At 32.7% G+C, this 24,352-nt stretch overlaps 2 protein-coding genes and 1 pseudogene across 2 annotated transcripts; 2 read left to right on the plus strand and 1 right to left on the minus strand.

Annotated features, from left to right (window-relative positions):
• Positions 1-6,399: 6,399 nt before the first annotated feature.
• On the plus strand, positions 6,400-7,662 carry LOC143531581 (S-type anion channel SLAH1 pseudogene; annotated as a pseudogene).
• Positions 7,663-9,663: 2,001 nt separating this feature from the next.
• Positions 9,664-12,293, minus strand: LOC143531589 (WRKY transcription factor 6-like). Its single transcript, XM_077026853.1, has 5 exons — positions 12,021-12,293; positions 11,826-11,924; positions 11,205-11,645; positions 10,303-10,416; positions 9,664-10,197 (listed from the first exon to the last, which is right to left on the minus strand). The coding sequence occupies exons 1-5, from the start codon at positions 12,219-12,221 to the stop codon at positions 9,664-9,666; spliced, it is 1,389 nt and encodes a 462-aa protein (XP_076882968.1). The 5' UTR covers positions 12,222-12,293.
• Positions 12,294-18,933: 6,640 nt separating this feature from the next.
• LOC143531582 (putative pentatricopeptide repeat-containing protein At1g10330) lies at positions 18,934-20,382 on the plus strand. Its single transcript, XM_077026847.1, has one exon. The coding sequence runs from the start codon at positions 18,967-18,969 to the stop codon at positions 20,380-20,382; it is 1,416 nt and encodes a 471-aa protein (XP_076882962.1). The 5' UTR covers positions 18,934-18,966.
• The last annotated feature ends 3,970 nt before the right edge of the window (positions 20,383-24,352 follow it).

A 24,352-nucleotide genomic window follows, 5' to 3' on the forward strand; every position in this document is an offset into this window, starting at 1 on the left:
TATCTTGAAGAACCAAGAATGTTTCTTCATTGGATTTTGATATAGAAAAGCTTTATTGAAAGCTTCAATATAATCCCAATAATTAAATTTGATGAGAGCACCAGATTCTGGATGACTCATCTCTTTTTCTTTTAATGGAGAATTTCCCCAATCTTCTAAGGATATTATCCTTTTAATAATTATTTTGCTATAGGTAAAAACCTTAGCATTTCCAGAATTATGATGGAAAATTTGAGCAGATTCGGTTGCTCTTAAAATTGATTCATAAACGAATCTTGATTTATAAATTCCAGCTGGATATGATCCAGTATCGAAAAACCTTTCCATTAAGGTCCATGGATTATCTTTCCATTTAAGCTGTTTATTATCAAGGAGTAAAATTATCTCCTTATAAGGATTTTGATCATAAGAACCTTCATCAGATTCTTCTGATTGAGTAACAATTGAATAGGAAGTATTGCTTCCTTTTTCCTTAGCTGCTTTGAAAGCTAGGAATTCCTGGTATTCAGGATTATTAAATCGATTTTTTCCAGTATTACTGGATGAATTTGCTATATTAGCAATATTGGAAGCTATTAGCCTCTTTTGGCCAAATTGACCAATAATTATTTCAGAATTATTATGAGAATTTCTGCCTCTTCCTCTATTGGAGGATTGGCTCTTCTTTCCTCCTCGCCATGGAGGATCCATTCCTGCAAATAAAATTAAGCACAAGAGATTATTATCTCTTTTTCTTGAAGAATCTTTATTCGATTCTTAAAAATATAGTATTGATTCCATTCATTTGCTATAAGAAAATTTTTTTCTTGAGGATGTAAAGAATAGTCCATATTATATTCTGCTATTCTTAAAGCATGTCTCATCCTCATCCTATATTCAAAATCAATTTGTCTTCGAATATTTCCCATTGCAATTTTCAATGGTCCTTTAATTCCCATTAATTCTGCAAAATAGAATCGAGAAATTCTCTCGTCAAGAAATCTGGTAAACTATTATCAGATCCTTTTTTATAAATTATTTCAAAATCAAAAGGGGCTAAATGAGCTTGCCACCTTGCAAACATTTGTTTAGAAACATTATGTTTAAAATCTTTGTCAAACATAAATTTAGCTGCCTGACAATCAGTTTTTATTATAAATTTTTGATTATATAAATCATCTTGAAATTTTAAAACACATTTTACTATTGCTAAAACTTCTTTTGCAATAGTTGCGTAATTTTTTTGACTATTATTCCATTTTCCAGAATGGAATCTAACCAAATATTCTTGTTTATTGTTTGGAGAAACTTGTTTAAGAATTCCTCCATAACCAATGTCACTAGCATCAGTTTCAACTATTTTTTCCCAATTTGGGTTAGCAAGATTCAAACATGGAAGATTTTGAACCTTTTGTTTAATTTTTTGTATTGCCTTAGTATGATCGTCTGACCAATACCTAGGATTCTTTTTTAACCTATCATACAAGATAGCTGTGTCCTTTGCAAGATTTTCATAATAAGGAGAAATATAATTTAAACTCCCAAGAAATCTTTGTAATTGAGTTTTATCTAAAATTTCATCAGGAAATTTAGAAGCAAATTCAATACTTCTATGTATTGGAATTATAACTCCTTTGTCAATATTATGACCAAGGAATCTAACATTAGTTTGAAAAAGCATCATTTTAGGTCTAGAAATTACTAAACCATTCTTTATAATAATATTTTTAAAGATTTCTAAATGCTGAAAATGCATTTCTATATTTTTTGAAAATATTAATATATCATCGATATATACAATGATAAAATTTGAATAAGGAATGAATATATCATTCATTATATTTTGAAATTCACTGGGTGCATTTTTTAACCCAAAAGGCATTACATTCCATTCATAATGTCCAAAGGGAACTGTAAATGCTGTCTTATATCTGTCAGATTCATTAATTTGAACCTGCCAGTATCCAGATTTTAGATCAAATTTAGAAAATATAACTGCATCATGCAGTCTATCCAATAAATCCTTTTTATTAGGTATTGGATATCTAATCCATTTTAACACTTTATTAAGTGGTTTATAATTTATAACCAATCTAGGAACTCCTCTTTCCTGCTCAGCATGTTTATTAACATAAAACGCTGTACATGACCAAGGAGACTTAGATTTTCTAATTAATCCTTTATTTATTAAGGATTCTATTTCCTTTTTACATAATTCTAAATATTCAGAATTCATTTGGCAAGGTCTAGCCTTGGTAGGAATTTGTCTTTCATTAAAATCTTCCTCATAAGGAAGTGAAACAATATGTTTCTTTCTATCCCAAAAAGCATTTGGGTGATCATTACATATTTGTAAAGAAAACTTATTTTGAATCAATTTTATTTTATCCTTTAATTTAGGATTTTTTAAATTTTCTGAAATAGTTAATTCATTTATTTCTTGTTTTAAAAATTCTATTTGGTTTATTTTTGCTTTAATTAAATCATCAATCATATTATTGATGATTCTAGTGATTGGTTCAGAAACAAATTCAAAGGATATTTCTTCACCTTGAAATGTTCCTTTTATAATTTTTTCATCCACTTTTGTTAAAGGAAATATTTTCCTAAAAAATGGTGATCCAAGTATTACTTGACTTGTTAAATCTTTAACAAGAATAAAACTATTAGGAATACATTTATTATTATTACAGATATAAGCATTGGGAAGCTTATAACTTATCTGTAATGGTTTTCCACCAGCAGACCCTAATTTCTGGGTGGTTTTATGAAAATATCTTGAAGGGATTAATCCTTCTTGAATACAATTTAAATCTGCTCCACTATCTAAAAGAGCAGTAAATTCTTTGGAAAATTGTTTATCAATCATTAATTTGACTTTAATATGCCATTTCTGAGAAGTTATTTCTTCTATTTGTTTTAAATAATTTTCTAATTGAAGTTTTGGAAAATTTACATCATTAATTTCCAATCTTCTTTTTTCTAAATTAATAATTCTTTCTTCTAAATTATTATTGTTATTTCTAAGATTATTAATTTCTATTTTAAGATTATTAATCTCAATTTTTAATTCTTCAATACCAACCTGTTTATTTAGTTGATTTCTTTTATTCAATTGATTCTTAACCTCAGCAAAAGTATAAGGTTGAAAATTTTTATTAGATGAAGATGATTCACCTTTATCATTTCTTATTAAGTCTAAAATCATTTCTTTCTTAATTTTTTCATCTTGAATATTTTTTAATAAATCTAAAAATTCATTTGTTATAACATTTAATTCCATATTTTGGAATTGAGATATAATATCATAAATTGAATCATTATTTATCTCATTGTTACAACAATCTTCATGACAATCTCTATTATCATCTGAAGAAGATGAAATAAAGCTTTCATTATCTAAAATGTTTATATCTTCATATGAAGATTCTGCTTCTGATTCATCAGAAGTATTATTAGAATTTATGATAATCTTTTCTAAAGTTTCTCTAAGATTATCATCTTTTATTTCATTCAATTTTTTCTTTACCCAGCAAGTTGCTGCTTTATGACCTGGACGGCCACATTTTCTACAAATTATAAAAGATTTTTTATAAAATTTTTCAAAGGGTTTAATTTCCCTTTTCTTATCTCTTTCTATTTTTCTTTCTTCTCTTTTCCTTTTCCTTTTAAAATATTTTTTTGGTTTTTGAGAAGAAGCGTCTTTTCTTTTATTATTTTGGGGAGTAATTCTCTCCATGCCAAATTGATCACAAAATTGGCCTAACTGTCTTTTTTCCATTAAAGACTGTCTTTTAATTTGCTGATTTAGCTTTATTTCATTACATAAAGCTAATCCTTCATTTTTACATATACCTATTAAACTACCATAGGTGTATTCATCATAATTAATATTAATATTATCTTTTCTCAATTTCTGTTTAACTCTTTCTGAAAAGAAATGAGGTAAACCGTCTATAAATTTAGACTTCCAATGAGTACTATTACTCTCTGGTAATTCCATTACCCTGCATAAAAATGTATCTTTATACCATCTAAATGATGTAAGGGTTTCACATTTTAGATTTTGCAAAAGAGTTCTAATATTTTCAGAATTATCAGACCATCTGCCTGTAAAATGTTCCATTATATTGATAGCAAGAGTATACACACTATTCTCTTGACTGATATCATTTTCTTCTTTTACAGAAGAGTAAATTTGTTCTCTGTCTTGGAGGGTTAAATAATTATCCCACCATCCTTTTAATTGACCAGTAAATCCTGCTACTATCATTTTAGCAATAGATTTATCTGTATTTCCATTTGCTTTACATATCGTAGAATACATCATCATTCGATGTATAGTATTAGCTATTTGGGTGTCAGTTTGACCATCTATGTTCCATTCATAGATGTTCTTCCCACTATAAGAATTATTTACTATGTACTCCTGTTCTTCTATTAAGACATCTTGAGGAGTTGGTCTATCATAATAATATTTATTCATGCTAGGTTTATTAGCATATTTATTCTGTAACTTAGCAATTTCTAAGTTTATTTGTTCTTTATAATTTTCTTTATTTGTGGATTTAGAAAATTCTTTTGAAAGAGTATTTATATTTAAACCTTTCATTTTTTCTGAAATAAATTCCAATTTAGTATCTAATAATTTAGATATTTCAGAATTAGATTTTAATTTAAAATCTCTTATTTCAGGAGGGGGTTGAATAGCTGGAACGGCTATAACTTCTCCTGTTTCAAAAACTTTTTTATTTTTTATTAAAGAGGTTATTTCCTCAATTTTTTCTTGGATAGAACCTAATTGTTCTCCTAATATAATTAAACATAAATTTGTATAATTTATATGTTTAAATAATTTATTTAGGTGGAAAATTGTTACTGGTAAAGTATCACCTTCCAGTAATTTTTGAAAAGCTTGGTAATACATTGTTACCTTTTCTTTTTCAATTTTAAAACCTGTTTGAGGAGGGAAAATAGATTTTATTTTCTTTTCTCCTAAATCATATTCTCTGTAAATAGTAGAAATTATACTATTCACATACTTATTAAAGAACCATGGAACAAAATAAATAATACAATTTTGTTCTTCTAATTCTTTATAAAATTCATCTCGAAAATATAGTAATTGTTTTATTTCAAAATTTTTTAAATACCATTTTCTAAATTCCTCCCATTTAGGATCTTGGAATTCAGAATTTATTTTATCTCTTACCAGGGAGCCTGGTCTAAAATCAATTTTTTCTATATTATTCATGATATAGAGAAATCCATTTCTGACTCGGTTAATTCCGGGTCTTGTTGAGGTCTATTAATTCCTCTAACTATATTATCAGAATTAATTCTTAATTCATTAATTCTATTGTTATTTTCAGGATATTTTTCTCTTATTTGAGAAGTTGAAGCTCTAGAAGGACTTCTAACAGTATATCCTAAAGGAGATATATGAAAATTTGATGAATAATTAGTGTCCCAGATCACATGCGTCTGAATAAAGGAGAATCAATAATTCAAAAAGTGGGTAGAGGTACAATAATTAAAGCCAGCAGCCCAGACAAATGGAATCTCTTTTGGACACAATTGTCCAAATAATTGATGTATAATTATTACTTTTACTGTTGTTCTTTTGTTTGTTTTATAGAACTCCCATTATAAAAGGAGTAGTAGGTTTTTGTAATGGGGCAGAGATCAAAAAACCACTGATCAAAAACCCTCTCTTTCACTTGTAAAATATTCGATAATAAAAATCTTTGAAGTTTTTAAGTCCTTTATACTCCAGGTACAATTCTTTATTTCTTTACTATTTTATTTTTATAATTTTAGCCTAATGAAAGGCTAAACTCCTAAAGTGTTGATTCACACCATGACCTAGTTGTAATCCATGTCTCAAAAAAAAAAAAAAAAAAAAAAAAAAAAAAGTCTGAAATTTTTGAAATATGTATGAGTAATTCTGGGCTGGTTCCATACTAAACAGGCATGTGAATATGTGTAGTGGTCGAATTATGGTAGCCCGTTTTAGCCGTTTTGAAGGCGTTTTTAGGGCGTGGCCTGTACTGACCATATACTATTCAATGATGACAGTTAAGTATGGGTAAAACATCCATATGGCCTATTCATATATATTTTAGAAAATTATAAGACAAATAAAAATTTTTAATTTAAAATGGATTATTAATTAGTTACTTAATAATTAATAAGAGATCGAAAGATACCCGGTCTCTGATCCTGTGAAGATAATCATCTATTCCTATTATAAAGTGTAATTCTTTTTTATTCTCACAATAAAATTAACTAAAATATTTTAAAAATACTCACTTACTCTCTATATATACACTCTCTCTCCCGAAGTCCAAACATGTGAAACAAGTCACACCACCAAGAAGCAAACTTGCATATCATCATTCATCAGCTATAGTAACAACAATGTGTAGAACACACACACAAACCACCTTATTCTCCACTCCCACCACCAGTACAACCCAAGATAAATCCACCGAAGAACACCCGCCGCCGCCACCACCACATGTTATGCTAACAATCGACTCAACAACCACCCCTAAAGTCGTCGCCCACGACGACACACTAATAACAATCAAATCTACTATTTTTCCACTCATTTCAAGGTTCCATGCAGGCTACTTTCGTATAACTCTTTCCTTAAGCTGGCAAACCCTACTTTGGAAAACCCTAGTAGAGCCGCCGCAAAACGCCCATGCATATCGAAAAATGTTAACGATCCCTTACGCCGCATTCCTCCTCATATGGTCTTTATCTTTGTTCATACTCGTATCACTTTCCATACTATATATCTTAAGATGTGCATTATTATTCAACATGGTCAAAGATGAATACCTAAACCATATCAACGTAAATTACCTTTTTGCCCCTTGGATATCATGGCTTCTTTTGCTCAAGTCCTCCCCATTGTCATTTTTATCTCCAACAACCGTTTATTATCATGCACTTTGGTTACTATTTGTTGTCCCCATATTAATTCTTGACGTGGAAATATACGGACAATGGTTTACAAAAGGGAAGAGGTTTCTATCAATTGCAGCGAATCCGGCAAGCCAACTTTCTGTGATCGGGAACTTCGTTGGAGCACGGGCAGCCGCGCAAATGGGGTGGAGAGAGTGGGCAATAATAATGTTTACATTAGGGTTTGTACATTATGTGGTACTATTTGTTACACTCTATCAAAGACTAATGGGAACCAGTTGCATGCCAGCAATGCTTCGGCCGGTTATGTTCTTGTTCATTGCTGCCCCGAGCATGGCGAGCTTAGCTTGGGGCTCAATTTCGGGGACATTTGATTGTTCGTCAAAGATGTTTTATCTTTCGGTGTTTTTGTTTTTGTCTTTGGTGTTAAGGCCGAATTTGTTCAAGAAATCAATGAAGAAGTTTAGTGTTGTGTGGTGGGCGTATTCGTATCCATTGACAGTATTGGCATTGGGTTCGATAGAATATGCACAAGAGATGAAGACCACAATGGCTCATTTGGTTATGCTTATTTTCTTGGGACTGCCGGTATTGGTTTCGTTTGTTATAATGGTTTGTAACGCGCTCAACACGAATACTGATCTTGCTGCTAGAGACGGTGATAAGTGAACCTTCGAAGAAAAAGCTAGTAATCTAGGCGCTTAAGCTTCAAAGTTGTTGTAATTACTATATTCTTAATTTTTTAAACACAAGAATATGTTATAAAAAAAAAACTTATTGGACCCATGAATATAATTATGCTAATCAATGAAATCAGTTAAATCGCAATTATCTAAAATAGAATGGCTTATTAGTTTGTAATGTAGAGCACGCGCGTGTAGATTGTACAACTGCAAAAACAGAGCATCGTTACCTTGTCATATATACCGAGTCAAGATTTTCCCATATGACCAACCTATAACGTGAGAATAAGTATATGTGTTTTGGAAAAGAATGCACTATTAGAAAAGTTGGGTGCATATACGTTCCAACCTTATCTTCACATGATTAAGGAATATTTATACTCTTATATGGAGCATGAAGTGTGGCAAATGTCCATTATGACACCCCGGATTACACGAGTAACTAGTGGAAAGCGGAAGTGTATCACATGAGGCAGAACGCAGAAGCAAAAATTGAAAACAAATTAAAAAGAAATACCCTCAAGAGAAACTGGTTTTTTTAGAACAAGAACCAATACACCATGGTCCCTTTAAAGGAGAATTCTAGCAATTTGACTATCTAAAACTAAGATAATAAATGGCAATGAAGAATATTGAATGTTACAACTAAGAAACGTGCATGGTAATATCGGCGGTTTCGTATGAAAAGGTTATAAAGATCTTCAAATTCAAAGAGTGAGGGTTATGTCTTTTATATCACTGATCATCTTACGCATTTCTATTAATCTCTATATGGGTCCACCAGTTATGTAATCAGTCTCTCAACCATGTGGTTAATGAATATAGAACGGTCACAAGAATCGTGGTCTCTCCTTGCCTCATCGGTCAGGGTGGGTCAAACCAAAACCCGAATAGTTGTGCTGGGTTAGTCCTTAGTCAGTTATTTGTGCATATATATCCCTCTAATACATCAACAAGGTACCATTATACATGAGCCACTTCATATGAAATAATATGTGATTACTGGTGCCAAATTAGTTCGCAAGCCAAATCATGTCAAGTGTTTATAGGAGTTAGCTATCCTTGACTAAAACTCGACTAACATTATACCGAAAAGACAACTAGGTCAAAGCCAAATTTTAACAAGCAAAATTATATAAATTTTAACCGGAGAACAAAGTTTACCCTTTACCGATATGAAAAATGAAAAAATCATGATACAAAGAAATAAAAAGAACTATGGTGTCGGGAAAGGCAATCATACAAAGATATTGCGCTAAGGTAATCAATATTGTTTGTCAAGGCCCAAACTTAAGCCCAACATCATGTATCAAACTTGAAAGTCGCAAATATGGTAAATTATTATTATTTTTTTACGACATAAATTTTCATCATGTATTTACAAATTACAATGTTTTTAAAGCACCATTTATTTTTTTAAAAAAAGTTATTATATTTAAAAAAACACCCTTAGATCAGGTGATTTTACAAGTTTATGTTAGTTACAAATCTTAGATTCTGATAAAAACTGACTCGAAATTTTTATCTTGTTTTAGATCATCAATTAAATAAGGTTGAGCCGACTTTGATCAATTGGTATACTTATCGAAGATTAGATGGTGATATAAGCACTACAATTTATTTTCCAACGAATGTGTTCTGTAAACATTTGGTCTTCTCTTGTTCTTTAAGTAATACGTTTATAGGGATCAGCATGCCATATATTATTCTTGTAACTTTTTTTCCTCAGCACACAACAATCATGCCAAGTAGATATATATATCCTGCCAATAGCAATTGGTTGAGCTTCTTTTTTTTTTTTGTCTATGATATACATATATCATATATGTATGCAACTTATGTGACTAATGTTATATTTTCAGAGTTTTAGAAAATTACTTCATTCAACAACATGTATATATTTCCTCTTTATTAAGAAAAAAATAATCCAACCAACACTTCAGAGAAAAAAACTGGGAAAGATTAAAAGGACAAGAAGCATTAATATAAAAGGAAGTATCTGTGTCTTAATAAGGAAACTTTATAAAACGAATTTAATACCATACTCTTAATTAACATAAAAACCTCAACTGCTGTTGGTAGCATTAACACTCTCACTATTATTATTCCCAGTAGAACCACCACCCATTATCGAAGATATCGCGGACGCTAGGGCTGCGGTAAAGTTCGGATCTGTCGTGAGGGCGGTAACAGTGTCAGCCAAGGCTGCATGCGGAGGCCCTTGAGAGAGTAACTGAGCCTCAATGTTCTGAGACATTTGAAGCCCTGAAAACTTAGAATGATCATTTAAAGGCAGCCGAAAACCGGGTGGTAGCATACTAGAGCCCCGTTGAAATTGTAACGGGTTTGGGGTTCGAGTGAGGTCTAGTGTGACAGTTGGAAACGGGGCGGATGCTGAAATGCTAGTCATGCTAGATGAGCATGGAAGAAGAGCTGTTCTAGCTAAATAATCGGAGCTTTGCGTGGAACCGGAGAGTAGCATCCTGGCTGCGGAGGAGGTGGTGGAGGCCATGGCCATGGCGGCTGGTGGGAGAGGGTGGTTGTGGTTGCCTTCATAGGTGGTGGTTAATATTGTTTTATCCTCGGCACATCTCTGGACCTATTTAAACATGTAACACATATAAATACAATATGAAATTATGAATGAGCATTTTAATTATTAAAAAGAAATTGGTGATCATTGTTTTAATTTAAAGAAAATTACTTGTTTCCTGACTGGGCAACCGGCAGCCATGGTGCACCGGTAATATGCGCGTGGACATGGGTTTCCTTTCGCCATTTTTTGACCGTATTTTCGCCATTGACATCCGTCTGAGATCTAATAAAGCAAACAAATGCATTTCACAATGAGCCTTGGCATTATAAAAAACATGGAATTTTTTAAAGAATTAAGTAAATTTAAAATGTGTGACTACATTTGGTGATGGCTTTGAAATTTTTATACAAATGGATTATATTTCAATTTTTATTTTTACTTTTGTTTTTCATTTCATAATAGGTTTAGTTTTCCTTAATAACATGTAATAATATAATATATTACTTTTTTTTTGGAAAAGCTATATACATAATTGTTTTATTTGTTTTTTCTACTTTGTCATAAATTTTATAAAAAATTAAGTATAAAATAATGCATTTTTTTTTATTGTGAGATAAAACAAAATACTATTTTTATACAACTTGGTTTAAAATAATTTTTTATTATTGAAAAGTAGATAAATACAAATATGACAAACATCTATACACTTAGAATTTTTTTTAAAAGTTAGATATCACATCTAAATTAATTGTGAAATGAAAATTTTAATTTGGAAAATTAAAAATAAAACAAAAATGGTTTGTGGAAAACTTAATACAGCTTCTAAAAAAATAAGAATAATCAAAATTTGCAATCGAAAAATTGTCAAAAATTAGCGATCAAAACAAATTCCGTCATTAGTTTCACTGATCACAAAGTCAGTCATAACATTAGTTTTGTCGCAGGCATCGTTTCATAAATCCTTTACAACCATGGTTTAGATTGCTAAAATCGATTGCAAAATGGTAGCAACAAGGAAATACGTTAGTAGTGTAAAAGTACGTGTAAACGAAGATTTTGAATATAAATACCACGGAAGCTTCAGATCGAGCACGAACAGAAACCCTAGCTCTCCGAATGGTTGCCTCATTAGATTGATCGACGTCTTCGTTATCCAGATTATCACCCTTCAAAGAATTCAACCTCTGAACCCGATCATATCCCTCTTGGCTCACTTCGGCACACTCCTTTTCTACTGATCGTGTATATTCATGTTGGCTTCTTCCATCTGATCGACACTTCTCATCATTTTTAGCTGTCATTTGAGCTGCTGCTATTCCCAGATCCATTAATGGCCTTGGTGCCCGCATACAACCTTCTTCTTTACGAGATTTTTCTCCTTGTTTTTGTTGCATCATCGTTGCGACATGCATCTCGAGTATGTTGTAATCAATTATCACTTTATTCAAAACCTCTTTTAACCGTTGATTCTCACCGCTCATTCTCTCAAATTCAGCTTTTGCATTAGCTAACTAAACATCAAATAATTCAAATTCAGTTAATCCGTTATTAGATTTGAACAAATCATAATCACACTTTATGAATGTAGGACCATAACTTTTTTTTTTTTTTTTGAGCAACAAATTTCATACTTTCCGAGACTTAAAAGTTGAACCCAGACCTATAACTATAACTCTATAAAATATAAATACCTCGGATATAGCTCGTTTATCGTCAGAATCATGAGACACGCCATCGTCAATCGCCGAGTGATCACTGCTTGTGTTTCCAGTGAGAAGATGCAAACCTGTCTGAAAGTCAACGATCGGGTTCAACAAAGTAGTCAATAACAAAAAGGTAAGATAATATTAATAATCAATCAATTATATATAATATCATCTACTTACATTGATATTAAAATCCAAATCTATAGTAGGTGTAGTAGACTCCTTATGAAAATGATAATTGTCAGACTTTGACACATGATCATGTTCCTTATTATCGGTGAAAAAATCTACTTCTTTAATCACTCTATCATTATGAGAAGTAGTGTCGGTTTGATCGGTTGGTGAAGATGAAGATGACCTGTTGTAGCCGGTGAACATCATGGATACCCGTGGAGATGAACGGAGATGAAGAGTAGATGTGATGCGATCTGAATCAAAGAAGAGTCCAGTAAATTAGGTGGTCATTTAAGAAGAAAATAAGGAGTGGACTCAGGCTATAAACAAGGGAAATTGAGACTGAAGACTATGCATGTGTTTTTTTTTCTTTTTTTCTTTTTTCTTTTTTCTTTTTTTAATAAGATTCAGAACTCGTGGTATTACTATTTTCTTTTGTTTTCGTTTTATTTCGCATTGCACACGTAAGAAACAGGGTGTACTACTACTAGTACTATTAAATAAATATAATATAATATAATATATGAGAGTTTGAAAATTTTCCACGTACTATTAAAAATATAGTTAGAAACCTAATAATTATTTTATATATTTGAAGTATTTTCAAAATAATTTTATTGAATTTAAAATACATCTTTAGGTATGAAAATGCACGGGTCAAATTAGGTATTATTATTTTATCTACGTTTTAGGTTCTTATTTGTTGTTTTATATTGTTTGGTGATCAAATGTGTACGTATAACTTTCATTTGAAGATGAAAATATGTATTTGTGCACGGAAAAGGAAATTTCGTGTGAAGAGAGATCTGTGCATGAGAAAATTATAGGGATGCTTTTAGATATATAATCGATATATATAAGTATATAACACATAAATTTAATTGATTAACATATCCTAATATTAGTGCTAAGAAAACATATATTCTTAAGATAAGAATCACTACGGCTGTCTCTCACAAATATATATTAAGATAATGTTAGTAGTTTCAGACCGTATTCACTCGTCGATGAATATGAAATGACCTAAGTTAACAAGTTAATTTAGTTTTCTAGTTAGGGTTTGGATGAAATACAAATTAAATAAACGTGCTAACTATGCAAATCAAGTAGTGTGATTTTATATACAACATGGTGTACTTATAGTCTAATTACAGCTTAGTATAATTGCACTACAATGTAATTGCATAATTACATTACTTATATGTATATATTTACACTACTTGATTTGCATAGTTAACACGTTATTTTAATTAATTTGTACATTAACTTTCATAGTATGATTATTATAGTAATGTTTTTTTGTCACCAAGTTAGGGTTAAAATTTAAATATAAGTCTTGGTTAGAGACTTTAGATGTTTAATTAACAAAGAATTATTATAAGTTTTTGAGATGGTTTTCTTTTACACTAATAAAGTGTTTAGATCATGTACCTTGAGATAATGCTACAATCCATCTTGTTGATCGTTTCTCTAATGCATTGAGTGCATTAGCAGCTCCTTTTTGTGAGACTACGGTCCTCTAGCAACCCACCGAATCACTGCCGCTCTTTAATACGACTACGGTAGGATCTTTCAAAATGAGGATTGCCATTGAAAGTTGCGGGGTCCTCTAGCAACCCACCGAATCACTGCCGCTCTTTAATACGACTACGGTAGGATCTTTCAAAATGAGGATTGCCATTGAAAGTTGCGGGGTTGTGGAATTTCGACAAAAGTTTCATGATCGAAATTGAAGACCATATTTATTTAAGATTGATTATTAATATTCTACTTCTTTTTTTATGCTTTATGCTTGCAGGCTAGTTAAGCTTTCGGTTTCCTTAAGCTCTGACTGCAGGGGAGTATTGAAACATAGTATAATCTATGGTTTATTAGTATGAGTCTACATGTGTGGTTTATGTTTCTAGGGTTTCTTATGGTCTTTACATATTGCAAGACATCTTTCAGACGTTGACATCAATCAGTATTTTACCATCTTAGACCACATGTAGTGGGGCGCTTCCCACACCCAAAAAGCACCAAAGCGTCTGGGAACACCGCCCCCAGGGCATTTTGGAGGGGGCCAGCGCTTCCCGCAAAGCGCCGGAAGGAGGCGGGGGGAGGTGAAAGGTGATTGGTGGCTTCTCTATTATTATTTTTTTTCTAAGAAATAATAATTAGGTAACAATTTGAACGGACTCCATCCACTACACTATTTTGTTGTAAAACGCCCCTATGATGATGTAGCGCCATACGGCGTAAACCGCCCCCCATAGGGACTCCATCCGCTTCACATGGCCTTAAAACTGAGAATTTTAATTATATGGTGAACATTAACGTGGATTTAGAAATAGGCTTGTTACTTATTAGCCATTTAAAGAAAAGAAAAAGGGAAAAAAAAGAATATGGTGAGAACGGGTACAAATAAAAGTTAAAATCATATCTTAATAGTTATGATAAAAATCATTAGAATACATTATAACTAATACATTTACTACCTTTTAAAATATCATAATTCCGGGCAACTTTTCTTACATAGACGAAATATTGGTCCAATGCTAAGAAAAAAATATCTAGGAAAATGATAATCTTTCATGACGACCATCAATCAAAATCAACCATGAACATGCAAATTTTCCATTTAAAAACAAAGGAATGTCACGCTTTCTATCTGACTTTTGGGAAGCTGTGTTGACAAAAGTCTACTTGATGGGAGGGATCAAATTCAAAAGTGGGTGCACAATTGCACATTATGATCTTGTTATATTTAGAGGTAATTTACTGATGAGCCCAGCTTAACAAATTTTAGTTTAGGCTCAGGCTCGGAAGTTAAACGAGTATAACTTTGTTTAACTCGGTTATCTCTTAACAAGCAAAATATTAAGCCTCATGCAGCTCGGCTTGTATGAGTTTAATCAAGTCATCTCTTTAAAATTATTTAAGGTTAAAAATTTAATATTTATATTATTATTTAGGTAAAAGTTAATATTAGAGTGGTCTCTGGTGGGCTTACGGACAGCATTATGAGGGCTTATTGGCCTATTTATAAACATTAAAATCTATGTTTAACTTAAACGAACTCATATGGTGAGGTTACCTTGGCCCGATCTTGGTTTGTTTGTAAACCGAGCTAGCCCGGCTTGCATATAAGCGAGCCGATTTTAAACAAGCCATGAGCCTTTTTATCATCTTTGGTCAGTGTATAGCAATTATATAATAGATGCGTATGGAAATCAATAATTTAAGATTAAAGATAAATGTATTTTAAGTGTGATAACAAAGACTACACATACCTAATTCTCATTGACTGTTTCACTATAAACCTACAATGTGTGTGCATGCGTGTGTATGGAAGTTAAGAATAATGTCGCAAAGGTCACAAATGTAGGCCTAATGATTTTGACTTTTGGAAATTTTCTTAATTTAGGTTCAATAAAATCAAATTCTCAAATGTTTCTTCTATGCATAACGTATTGAATAGGGTTGAGGAAATGGTACCGGTATCAAGTTTTTAAAAAAATCATGATCGGGAAATTTGGAATCAGTACCGGTAGTTACCGAATTTTTGTCTATGGTACCAATGCCGAACCGAGAATTTTCGGTACCTGTACCGGTACCAAGTTTTTTGGGAAATTCGGTATCGGAAAATTCGGAATTGGTACCGATATGGTACTAAGCGCATCCCAAGTAAGCATAAATACTTTTTTATCAGGTAATGTGTTCTGTTGATAATAATACATAGCGGTCTTTCTCGTGTTTGAAAGTTTTGCCAACATAATTTTCTAGCAGAAATTAAGAGCGAACGGTTGTACGTATGTTTCTTACCTTGTCTATATATATGAATGTGAATATTTAATGCATGGACTTTTGTCATGTTGTGTGATACGTGTGTGGATTTTATTATGATTTAAAAGAATAATATATTAGAATACATATATACATTCGATCGAGCTATTAGAGTTTGGACAACCAGAAGAAATTTGAAGAATAAGACAATGTATATGACTATATGACAGCTTTCACTTGCTCGTCGAACGATTTTCTAACTTGTATAAGTTTTAATCATTTTTCAGTAATTCTAATAAACTAAAAATTATTAAAAGTAGTTTAAAGTTATCATTTTAAGACCAAACGAAGCGGCAACTTTGTGAAGAACGTTTTGACACAAAATGTCGGGAACTCCACTCCCCAAAAAGGCTCCTAACAGGACGCTTAATGAAGACGGTGGTGGGACCAACGAGTGAAACCAACCAATGGAGATGCGAGGTGGGGGCATTTTGGCTCTTTTGGCATTTCCCACTACGCTTGTGATACGATCCTATATTATTATTATTATTATTTAAGTTTTTATTTTATTTAGTTTCCTTATTATAATTAAATTATTTTTCCTTATTGTTTATCTTTTTCTATTTTTATGTCTTTGTTTTCCTATATATTGTAATCTCGTTTAAGAAAAAGAATAAGAAAGAATTATTATTTTGGGTTTCTTTTCTCTTCTTCTCTTGTGTTCTTGGGAGATTGACGGTTGTCTCGAATAAACCGTATCAATTGGTGCTTTCATTGAGCTGTCCTTAGCCTAGATGGCTTTGGAAGAACTCTTGTGGGAGCACCCACAATTACCTCGTTTCACTGGATCCAATCCTGCCCTATGGATCTCTCAAGCTGAACGATATTTCCTCTTTTACGCGATCTATGGCGACGAGCGGTTTCCCTATGTTGTTGAATCCTTCGATGATGACCCATTCTGGTGGTTCAATGGTTGGCTTCAGAGTGCAGACTTCCTCACCTGGGATGATTTCACTACAGCAATGCTTACTCAATTCAACGCTAGTTCCGTTAATGCAATTGTCAAGTCTGGTCATGAAACCATTGTTAATGAGGAAGTTACTCAAGGATTGGGGGATGTGACCTTAGGTGGGCATGCAAGTGGTAAATATAAGCAACGAAATGGTAATTTGGTGGTTAATAAAGATGCCAATCAAATTTACAACAATACAATTTGCTCATTGGCGCCGACGCCATTAAAAGGACCAGCAAGGCGACACGTGTTGCGCCCCTTATGGTGGTCTGTTGACATTGGCCCGAATAACACCTGAAGGCTCAAATGATGGCCACTGTGGTGCTACGTTGAGACTGCCCCACTTGTCGTTGTATGACTCGAGTAGGGGCCACCATGGTGCTACGTTGAGACCTCTCCACTTGTCGTTGTACGACTCGAGTGGCGGCCGCCATGGCTACAACATTCCGTCCTTGAGGACAAGGACGTTTTCAAGGGGTCGGGAATTGATACGATCCTTTATTATTATTATTATTATTATTATTATTTAAGTTTATATTTTATTTAGTTTCCTTATTATAGTCAAATTATGTTTCCTTATTGTTTATCTTTTTCTATTTTTATGTCTTTGTTTTCCTATATATTGTAATCTCATTTAAGAAAAAGAATAAGAAAGAATTATTACTTTGGGTTTCTTTTCTCTTCTTCTCTTGTGTTCTCGAAAGATTGACGGTTGTCTCGAATAAACCGTATCAGCTTGGTCTAATGAAAACCCATACGACAAAATTTCTAGCCATATAAGTTCATCACTCATCACCGAAAGCCATGTACATTAAAAGGTGGTTACTTAATCGATACAGAAAATATTTGATTCAATATTGTTATCCAATATCATTTGCTCATCCCTAACTAGGACCATGAGCCCTTCATATTAGCCTTAAATCTAGTCTCAAGCCATTCAATACACAAACCTTCATGATTCATACTCTTTGATGTCCCTCAGCACTTATTTGAATCCCACCTATATTTGGTGTTATTCTTTAGCAAACAATGTGCATGAGTCAAGTCGAGCTTAGCAAGCCTGAGCTCGGCACATTTAACTTATTATAGCTCAAAGTCAGCTCATTTTCAAGCTTTATTTCTAATCCTTGAGTTCGGCCTATTTATTACTTATTAATTAGTTTATATATATATATATATATATATATATATATATATATATATATATATATATATATATATATATATATATATATATGGGTTTTGATCAAATACAAATGGTTTTTATCCTGCGAAGCGTATGAAGCCAATGAAAAAACACAGAATGACATTGCTTGTAATATTGATATTCACGCTACAACAATTTCTTAACACTTGTAAACCTGTAGCGTGATTTGTATTACGCTAGTTCAATATGTCATATCATAATTACCAAAATTGCCACCGTGTTTTTTTTGTCATCATTTCATACGCTTCGTACTGTCATCATTGCCACCGGGTTTTTTTTTTTTGCCCGGGTTTTTAATACCCGAACCTGTGCACGACCCTACCCGTAGGGTACAGATATGGTATGCATTTCAGTACCAATACCCGTACCCGGAACAAAATCCTATTTGTACCCGATAATACCCGAAAACCAGGTTTATCAAATACCAATCTATACCCTAAATTACCTGAAAAAGACCAAAAAAATACCCCTAAAAAGTGGAACCCTCTTAAAAATCCAATCTATACGACTATACCCGAAAAATACCCAGAAAAATATCCGAAAAAACCGAAAAATGGGATTTACCTGGAAATAGGGTATTCAAATATCCGGTTTTAGAATACCAGGTTCTATACCAACCCAAACTCGATGCATAGGGTATGGTGTTTAGAGATAATGCTCGAACCCGAACCTGACCCGGGTATTGTCAATATCCGATTTTCAAATACATACTCGAACTCGGTTCCTCTGGGTTCGATTTCAATTATATTGAAGTTTTTAACCATGTTTTACTTTTGGAAGGTGCGGCCCATTGTAAAAGAAAAAACCACGGCCCAATTTATTAAAAATAATTTGTTTTTGGTGACTACTTTAATTTGTATTTGGTCCATTTGAACTTCCTTTTAATCGTTTCTTTGACTTCATTTAATTAGTCAACGGGAACGACACATGTGTTCATTTAGCGCACCGCCGTATGACTGAGCTCCGGGATGCTTCCCTCGCCGGAGTCTCTCCTGCAACTCCTTCAACGTCTCATCAAAAGCCCCACACAAATCAAACAAATTCATTCAATCCTCATCACAAACGGCAACCTCTCTACACCCAACCCATCTTCTGTTCAATGGACAACCACCTTATTCTACAACACCCTCATCAGAGCTTACCTCAACATTCATCTTCCTCACAAAACCTTAATACTTTTCACCCACATGCTTTCCCACAATATCCCACCAAATTCACACACTTTCTCTTCAATTGTCAAAGCTGCAGCTTCTTGTTCTAACTGTTGCTTAACCGATAAACCTTTTTACGGTCAAGCCATGAAGCGTGGAGTATTAGCTGACCCGTTTGTACAAACTTCGTTTATTCATTTGTATGCGGAAAGTGGGAATGTTTGTTATGCACGTAAGGTGTTCGATGAAATGCGTGAACCGTGTATTGTTGCTTATAATGCTATTCTTGATGGGTTATGTAAAAACGGGGATATGTACTCTGGTTTTGTGTTTTTTAATTCGATGCCGATGAAGGACGTGTATTCGTGGACTTGTGTCATTAACGGGTATGTCAAGAAAGAGCGTTACCATACCGCGATTAATGTTTTTCAACGGATGATTATTCAGCTTCATTTTGATGATTGTGTTGTGAAACCGAATGAAGCGACATTTGTCAGCATTCTTTCTGCATGTGCGAATATTACTGGAGTCTCGGGGTTGTTATATGGAAAACAGATACATGGTTACATCATCAAAAACGAGAACCGAATCAGTGCTTTCGTGGGGACCGCGTTGATAAACTTATACGGGAAAACGGACGGTTTGGAATATGGAACGAAAGTGTTTAAAACCTTAGTGAACAAGGAAGTATGTACATGGAATGCAATAATCGGTTCTCTCGCTTCCAATGGGAAAGAGAAAGAGGCTTTAAACATGTTTGATAAGATGAAAGCTGAACGTCGGGTTCCAAACGAGGTTACTTTTGTTGCAATTCTCACGGCTTGTGCTCGTGCAGGGCTAGTGAAGTCGGGTTTACAAATATTCAACTCAGTGTTGCCTAGGTTCGGTGTGGTTCCACAAATGGAGCATTACGGGTGTGTGGTTGATATGTTGGGTCGAGCGGGGTTTTTGCAAGAAGCAAAAGAGTTCATGGGACGGATGCCATTTGAGCCGGATGCTTCGGTTTTGGGGGCTCTTTTGGGTGCTTGTAAACTTCATGGGGCTGTTGATATAGGAAGTGAGGTGGCAAAACGGTTGTATAGATTGGAGCCACAACAATGTGGGCAGTATATACTTTTGTCAAGTATTTATGCTGACGTGGATAAATGGGAGCATGCTACATCTTTGAGATATGTTATGGTTGATGGTGGTTATCAAAAGCCTCCAGCTTATAGTACGGTTAATGTGTTATAAAGGAAATGAATTGCACTTGCTTATTGTCGTAAGTCTTAACATTGTGCTCTTGGTCCATTTAGATTTTAGACAAAGATTCTTCCTTCATGGGGTCCAGTCCAGCTAGTTCAGCCCAGCCCACTACAGCGACAAGCCCAACCTGTTTACTAATTGTCTAATAAAATATCTTGAGTCTTTATTTAATGATATTGATTGAATTGTTATAATAAACCTTTCAACAAATCTAAACTAAGACCACCCTTGGTGGTAACTAAGCACATAAGGGGGTTTTGCAACACGTGACGTCCTCGTTAGCAATGACTAGTTTTGCAAAAAAGTGGCTTAGCGATAAAAGGCCTCAATACTTGCTTGCAATCATTACCATTCGTTCCTTCTCTCTCACAACATCTTGTTGTATATACGATGAACACCTCCAAAACATGGCTCACAATGGGGGGGGGGGGGGGGGGGTCCCTCATTTTGCCCCAAAACGTGCCTCACAACAAAGGCCAGATGGCTAGTCAAGTTATTAAATCAGAGTACAACACCTAAACTAAATCACTCCCAGCAATCTCCCCCAGTCTTCCTCTGCGACAACAATCTGGTGTCCTGGCCTTCCAAACTTCAACATGTTATCTCCCGTTTCAGCATTGATGTGGAATAACGCCCCGTCACACATCATAACATTACTTGAAGTAGCTTTTATGGGAAGTCAGTCTAGAATTTTGCTTTCTAGGATAGTAGGAGCTTTACACCTACGGTTATCAGCACTCGGGAAATGCTAGAGCAGAATGCACTTCTTAAGATTTTGAGACTAAACACTAATTTAATGAATTTGAAATTGACTAAGAAACCTAATGATAAACTAAAGAAACTGAAACATACCTAAAAGACACATAATCGACTAAGAAATCTAATGACATACTAAACAATAAGTAACTAGATAATTAGTAAATACATTATTTGATTGTTATTGTTCTCCGGTCGCATGTTGCATAAAATGATCAAGTTTAAGTTTGATGCATTAATATTAAGATTTTATTTCCTTTCACTTTCGTATAGATAAAATCAGTGGTGGACCCAGAAAATTTTTTTTCATAGGGTCAGAAGAGGGATGGTGTCAAAATTTTATAAGGATCGATCAGGATTTTAACACATATATACATTTTAAAAAAAATTTCACAGGAGTCGGCCGTCACCTACACCAAAAATGGTGGTCCGCCAACGGATAAAATACGTGTTAAATTGATAAATCACAGATAACTTGTTTTAAAAGTAATATTTATTTTTGGGCATGCTAAAATAGTAGCATCAACATAAAAATAAAACAAATACGGTAGTATATATGCACTGTTCATATTTATTGATCTCGAATAAAGTAAACAAAAGATAATTAATAATCTACCTATATTATTAAAGCAAATTCAACTAGACCCTCCATATAAGTGTCAAGTGTATAACTTTTCATATTAACAATTTTCATTTAATGAATGATAAATTGAAAAATAAGTTGTTGGTAAGAATTGAACTCACTACCTTAATTTTAAAATGTTTGTGACTTACCAATTCAACTAGAATGAATTGATGTTTGCATTCTCTTTTTCTTAATTGTTATAGACTCACAACCTTCCATTATATATTCTCTTTTTCTTAATTGATATACTAATCTACTAGGTTAGAGTCCATGTTTCACATAGGTGAAAATATAATAAAAATAAAAAATTATTATATGTAATATTTAAATTCAATTATTTCATATATTAATTTTTATTTATGACTTTTTAATAAGTTTTGATATATTATGCAATATAATTTTAATTTGAAAATAAAACGTTGGCGTTAGATTTATTTTAAAAATAAGATATTCATACTGATATTGTTATATTAAATATTGTGTGTATAAATATGAAACTTATGACAAAATGATGTCAAAGATTTAAAAACTAAAGTTACAAAGACTAGGGTTTGGTTGTAAAATAAAATAAATGAAAAGAGAAATGATGAATAATCTTTAATGGTTGTGTTAAAGGGATAAAGGAAGACAATATGATATTGTGAATTATGAAAATATTAACAATTAAATGTAATTTTGGTTTTATATTTGAAAAGAAATTGCATTTATATATGTTAAGTCAAAAATTCTAACACAATTACCACTTTAGTAGGGTTGGTAAGCACATTTGGTTTGAAACATGAGGTCTTGGATTCGAAACCCGTATCACACAATAATTTATTTTTAAAAATTTTATAAAGTCTTACGGGTCATGGGCTCTAATAGGTAAACGGGTCATGTACTATGATATAATAGGAAATGGTGGCATGGCATCTACTTGGCATCCTATATAGAGTGCTTAGTTAAATGACATGTGGACAACTTGTTTTGCTTTAATAGTATAGCTAGATGTATTTTAGAAAAAAATTATTTATATCTTATAAATCCATAAGGTATGTTATTATTTATATTATTAAATTTAACTTTTTTGTTTACTTTTTAACCACCCGTGTATCACATTGGCTATATCCTAATGATTAAAATAAAATAAAAAAAATGTATAAAACTCACCTCCAGCCCATTCGTTTAATAACACGTTTCATGTGCAATACGTAATGGAAATCATTGAAAATGGCAAGTTATATGAAAAGGCAACATCGAGCCACTTCATGACGAAAGTCAAAAAAATCCTATTCAGACAACAATGTGATGCGAGGAGCGCCAAGCATGTTGCTTCAAGTCTATGAACAAGTTTCAACCATCTAATCGAGTACGTCGGCGTGTGACTATAATGACCATATTACCCTCAGTGGGGTTCCAGCGTCACTTTCTATGACAAGTATTCAAAGTGAAAATAATATTTCACAACACCCTTTACATACGGGAACCACACGTATTCTAGCACCAAAATCGCCAACACACCAACCGTTTGATTAAACCATAACGTTGGACCAACATTGGCCAGTTAGATTGTAGGGTTGGTTTTTATATACTATAATTATAATAATCATAAAAGCACGTATACATATTACTTTATCATCTATTATTTTAAGACTATGTGTAATGAGCTCGTTGATCCACATAAATGATGATATGAAAGATAGCATGGAGGAAATGCGGCTAACCTAAAGAAGATATTGGAAGTCGGCATCCTTGGCCACGGATGGTTCATGGGAACGCTTAGAGGTTTTGAGATCAAAGGAAAGGATAGAATACGTTAAAATATTTAATAATATGCTATTTAAAAATATATATTAATTATTAACTGAAATGGATGTTTTTCTTGTATTAAACAATTTAATACATTATCCGATCAAGGGGGATTAAAGTAACATTAACATTGTGAATTCTTTCGACACTCCAAAAGGCATTGTTTTAAAAACAGGCTTAAACATGCTAGTTTAATCGGCTAAACCGGATTTCGGTGAGCAGCCCGGTATTTTATACCCAGTATATTTGAGCGGTTTTATGGAACATCAAACTGGCCGGTTTTCATTTAAAACCAGTTTATACTGATAAACCGGTTTAAAAGCTCACAAAATTTTTTATGTTTTAGGTCCTTTTCTTTTGTATAAATTACTTTTATTGTAATTTTTGTATATTATGATTATATAAGTAACAAAAACTTCTTATTTATTATTGTAGGAAATGGAAGTATTTCTACTACTGTGGTTGAGGATGGCGATGAAAATGAATTTCATCTTTTAATTGAACGTGAACTCGATGCATAAAACACTCCGATGACATAAATCTATTGCGAACCTTTATTTTAAATAACTTTGTTTGAAAATCAAGTGCCTTTGTATTGTTTTATTTTTAATATGAATTAACTTTTGATTGATATTTTATTATACAGAATTATGTATTTTATTATGAAATTATGCATTTTTTTGGGTTTTTTTAGTTAAAATAACTTTGTTTTTTTAGTATGGATTAACTTTACCACACTCCTGTCATTCAATTTGAATATTGTCTGGAATCAAACAACAATAACCGGCT

This window comes from Bidens hawaiensis, unplaced genomic scaffold (assembly GCF_021521415.1).
Source record: "Bidens hawaiensis isolate Kalapana, Puna unplaced genomic scaffold, B.hawaiensis_p1.1 tig00009192_1, whole genome shotgun sequence".
Classification (NCBI taxonomy): domain Eukaryota; kingdom Viridiplantae; phylum Streptophyta; class Magnoliopsida; order Asterales; family Asteraceae; genus Bidens; species Bidens hawaiensis.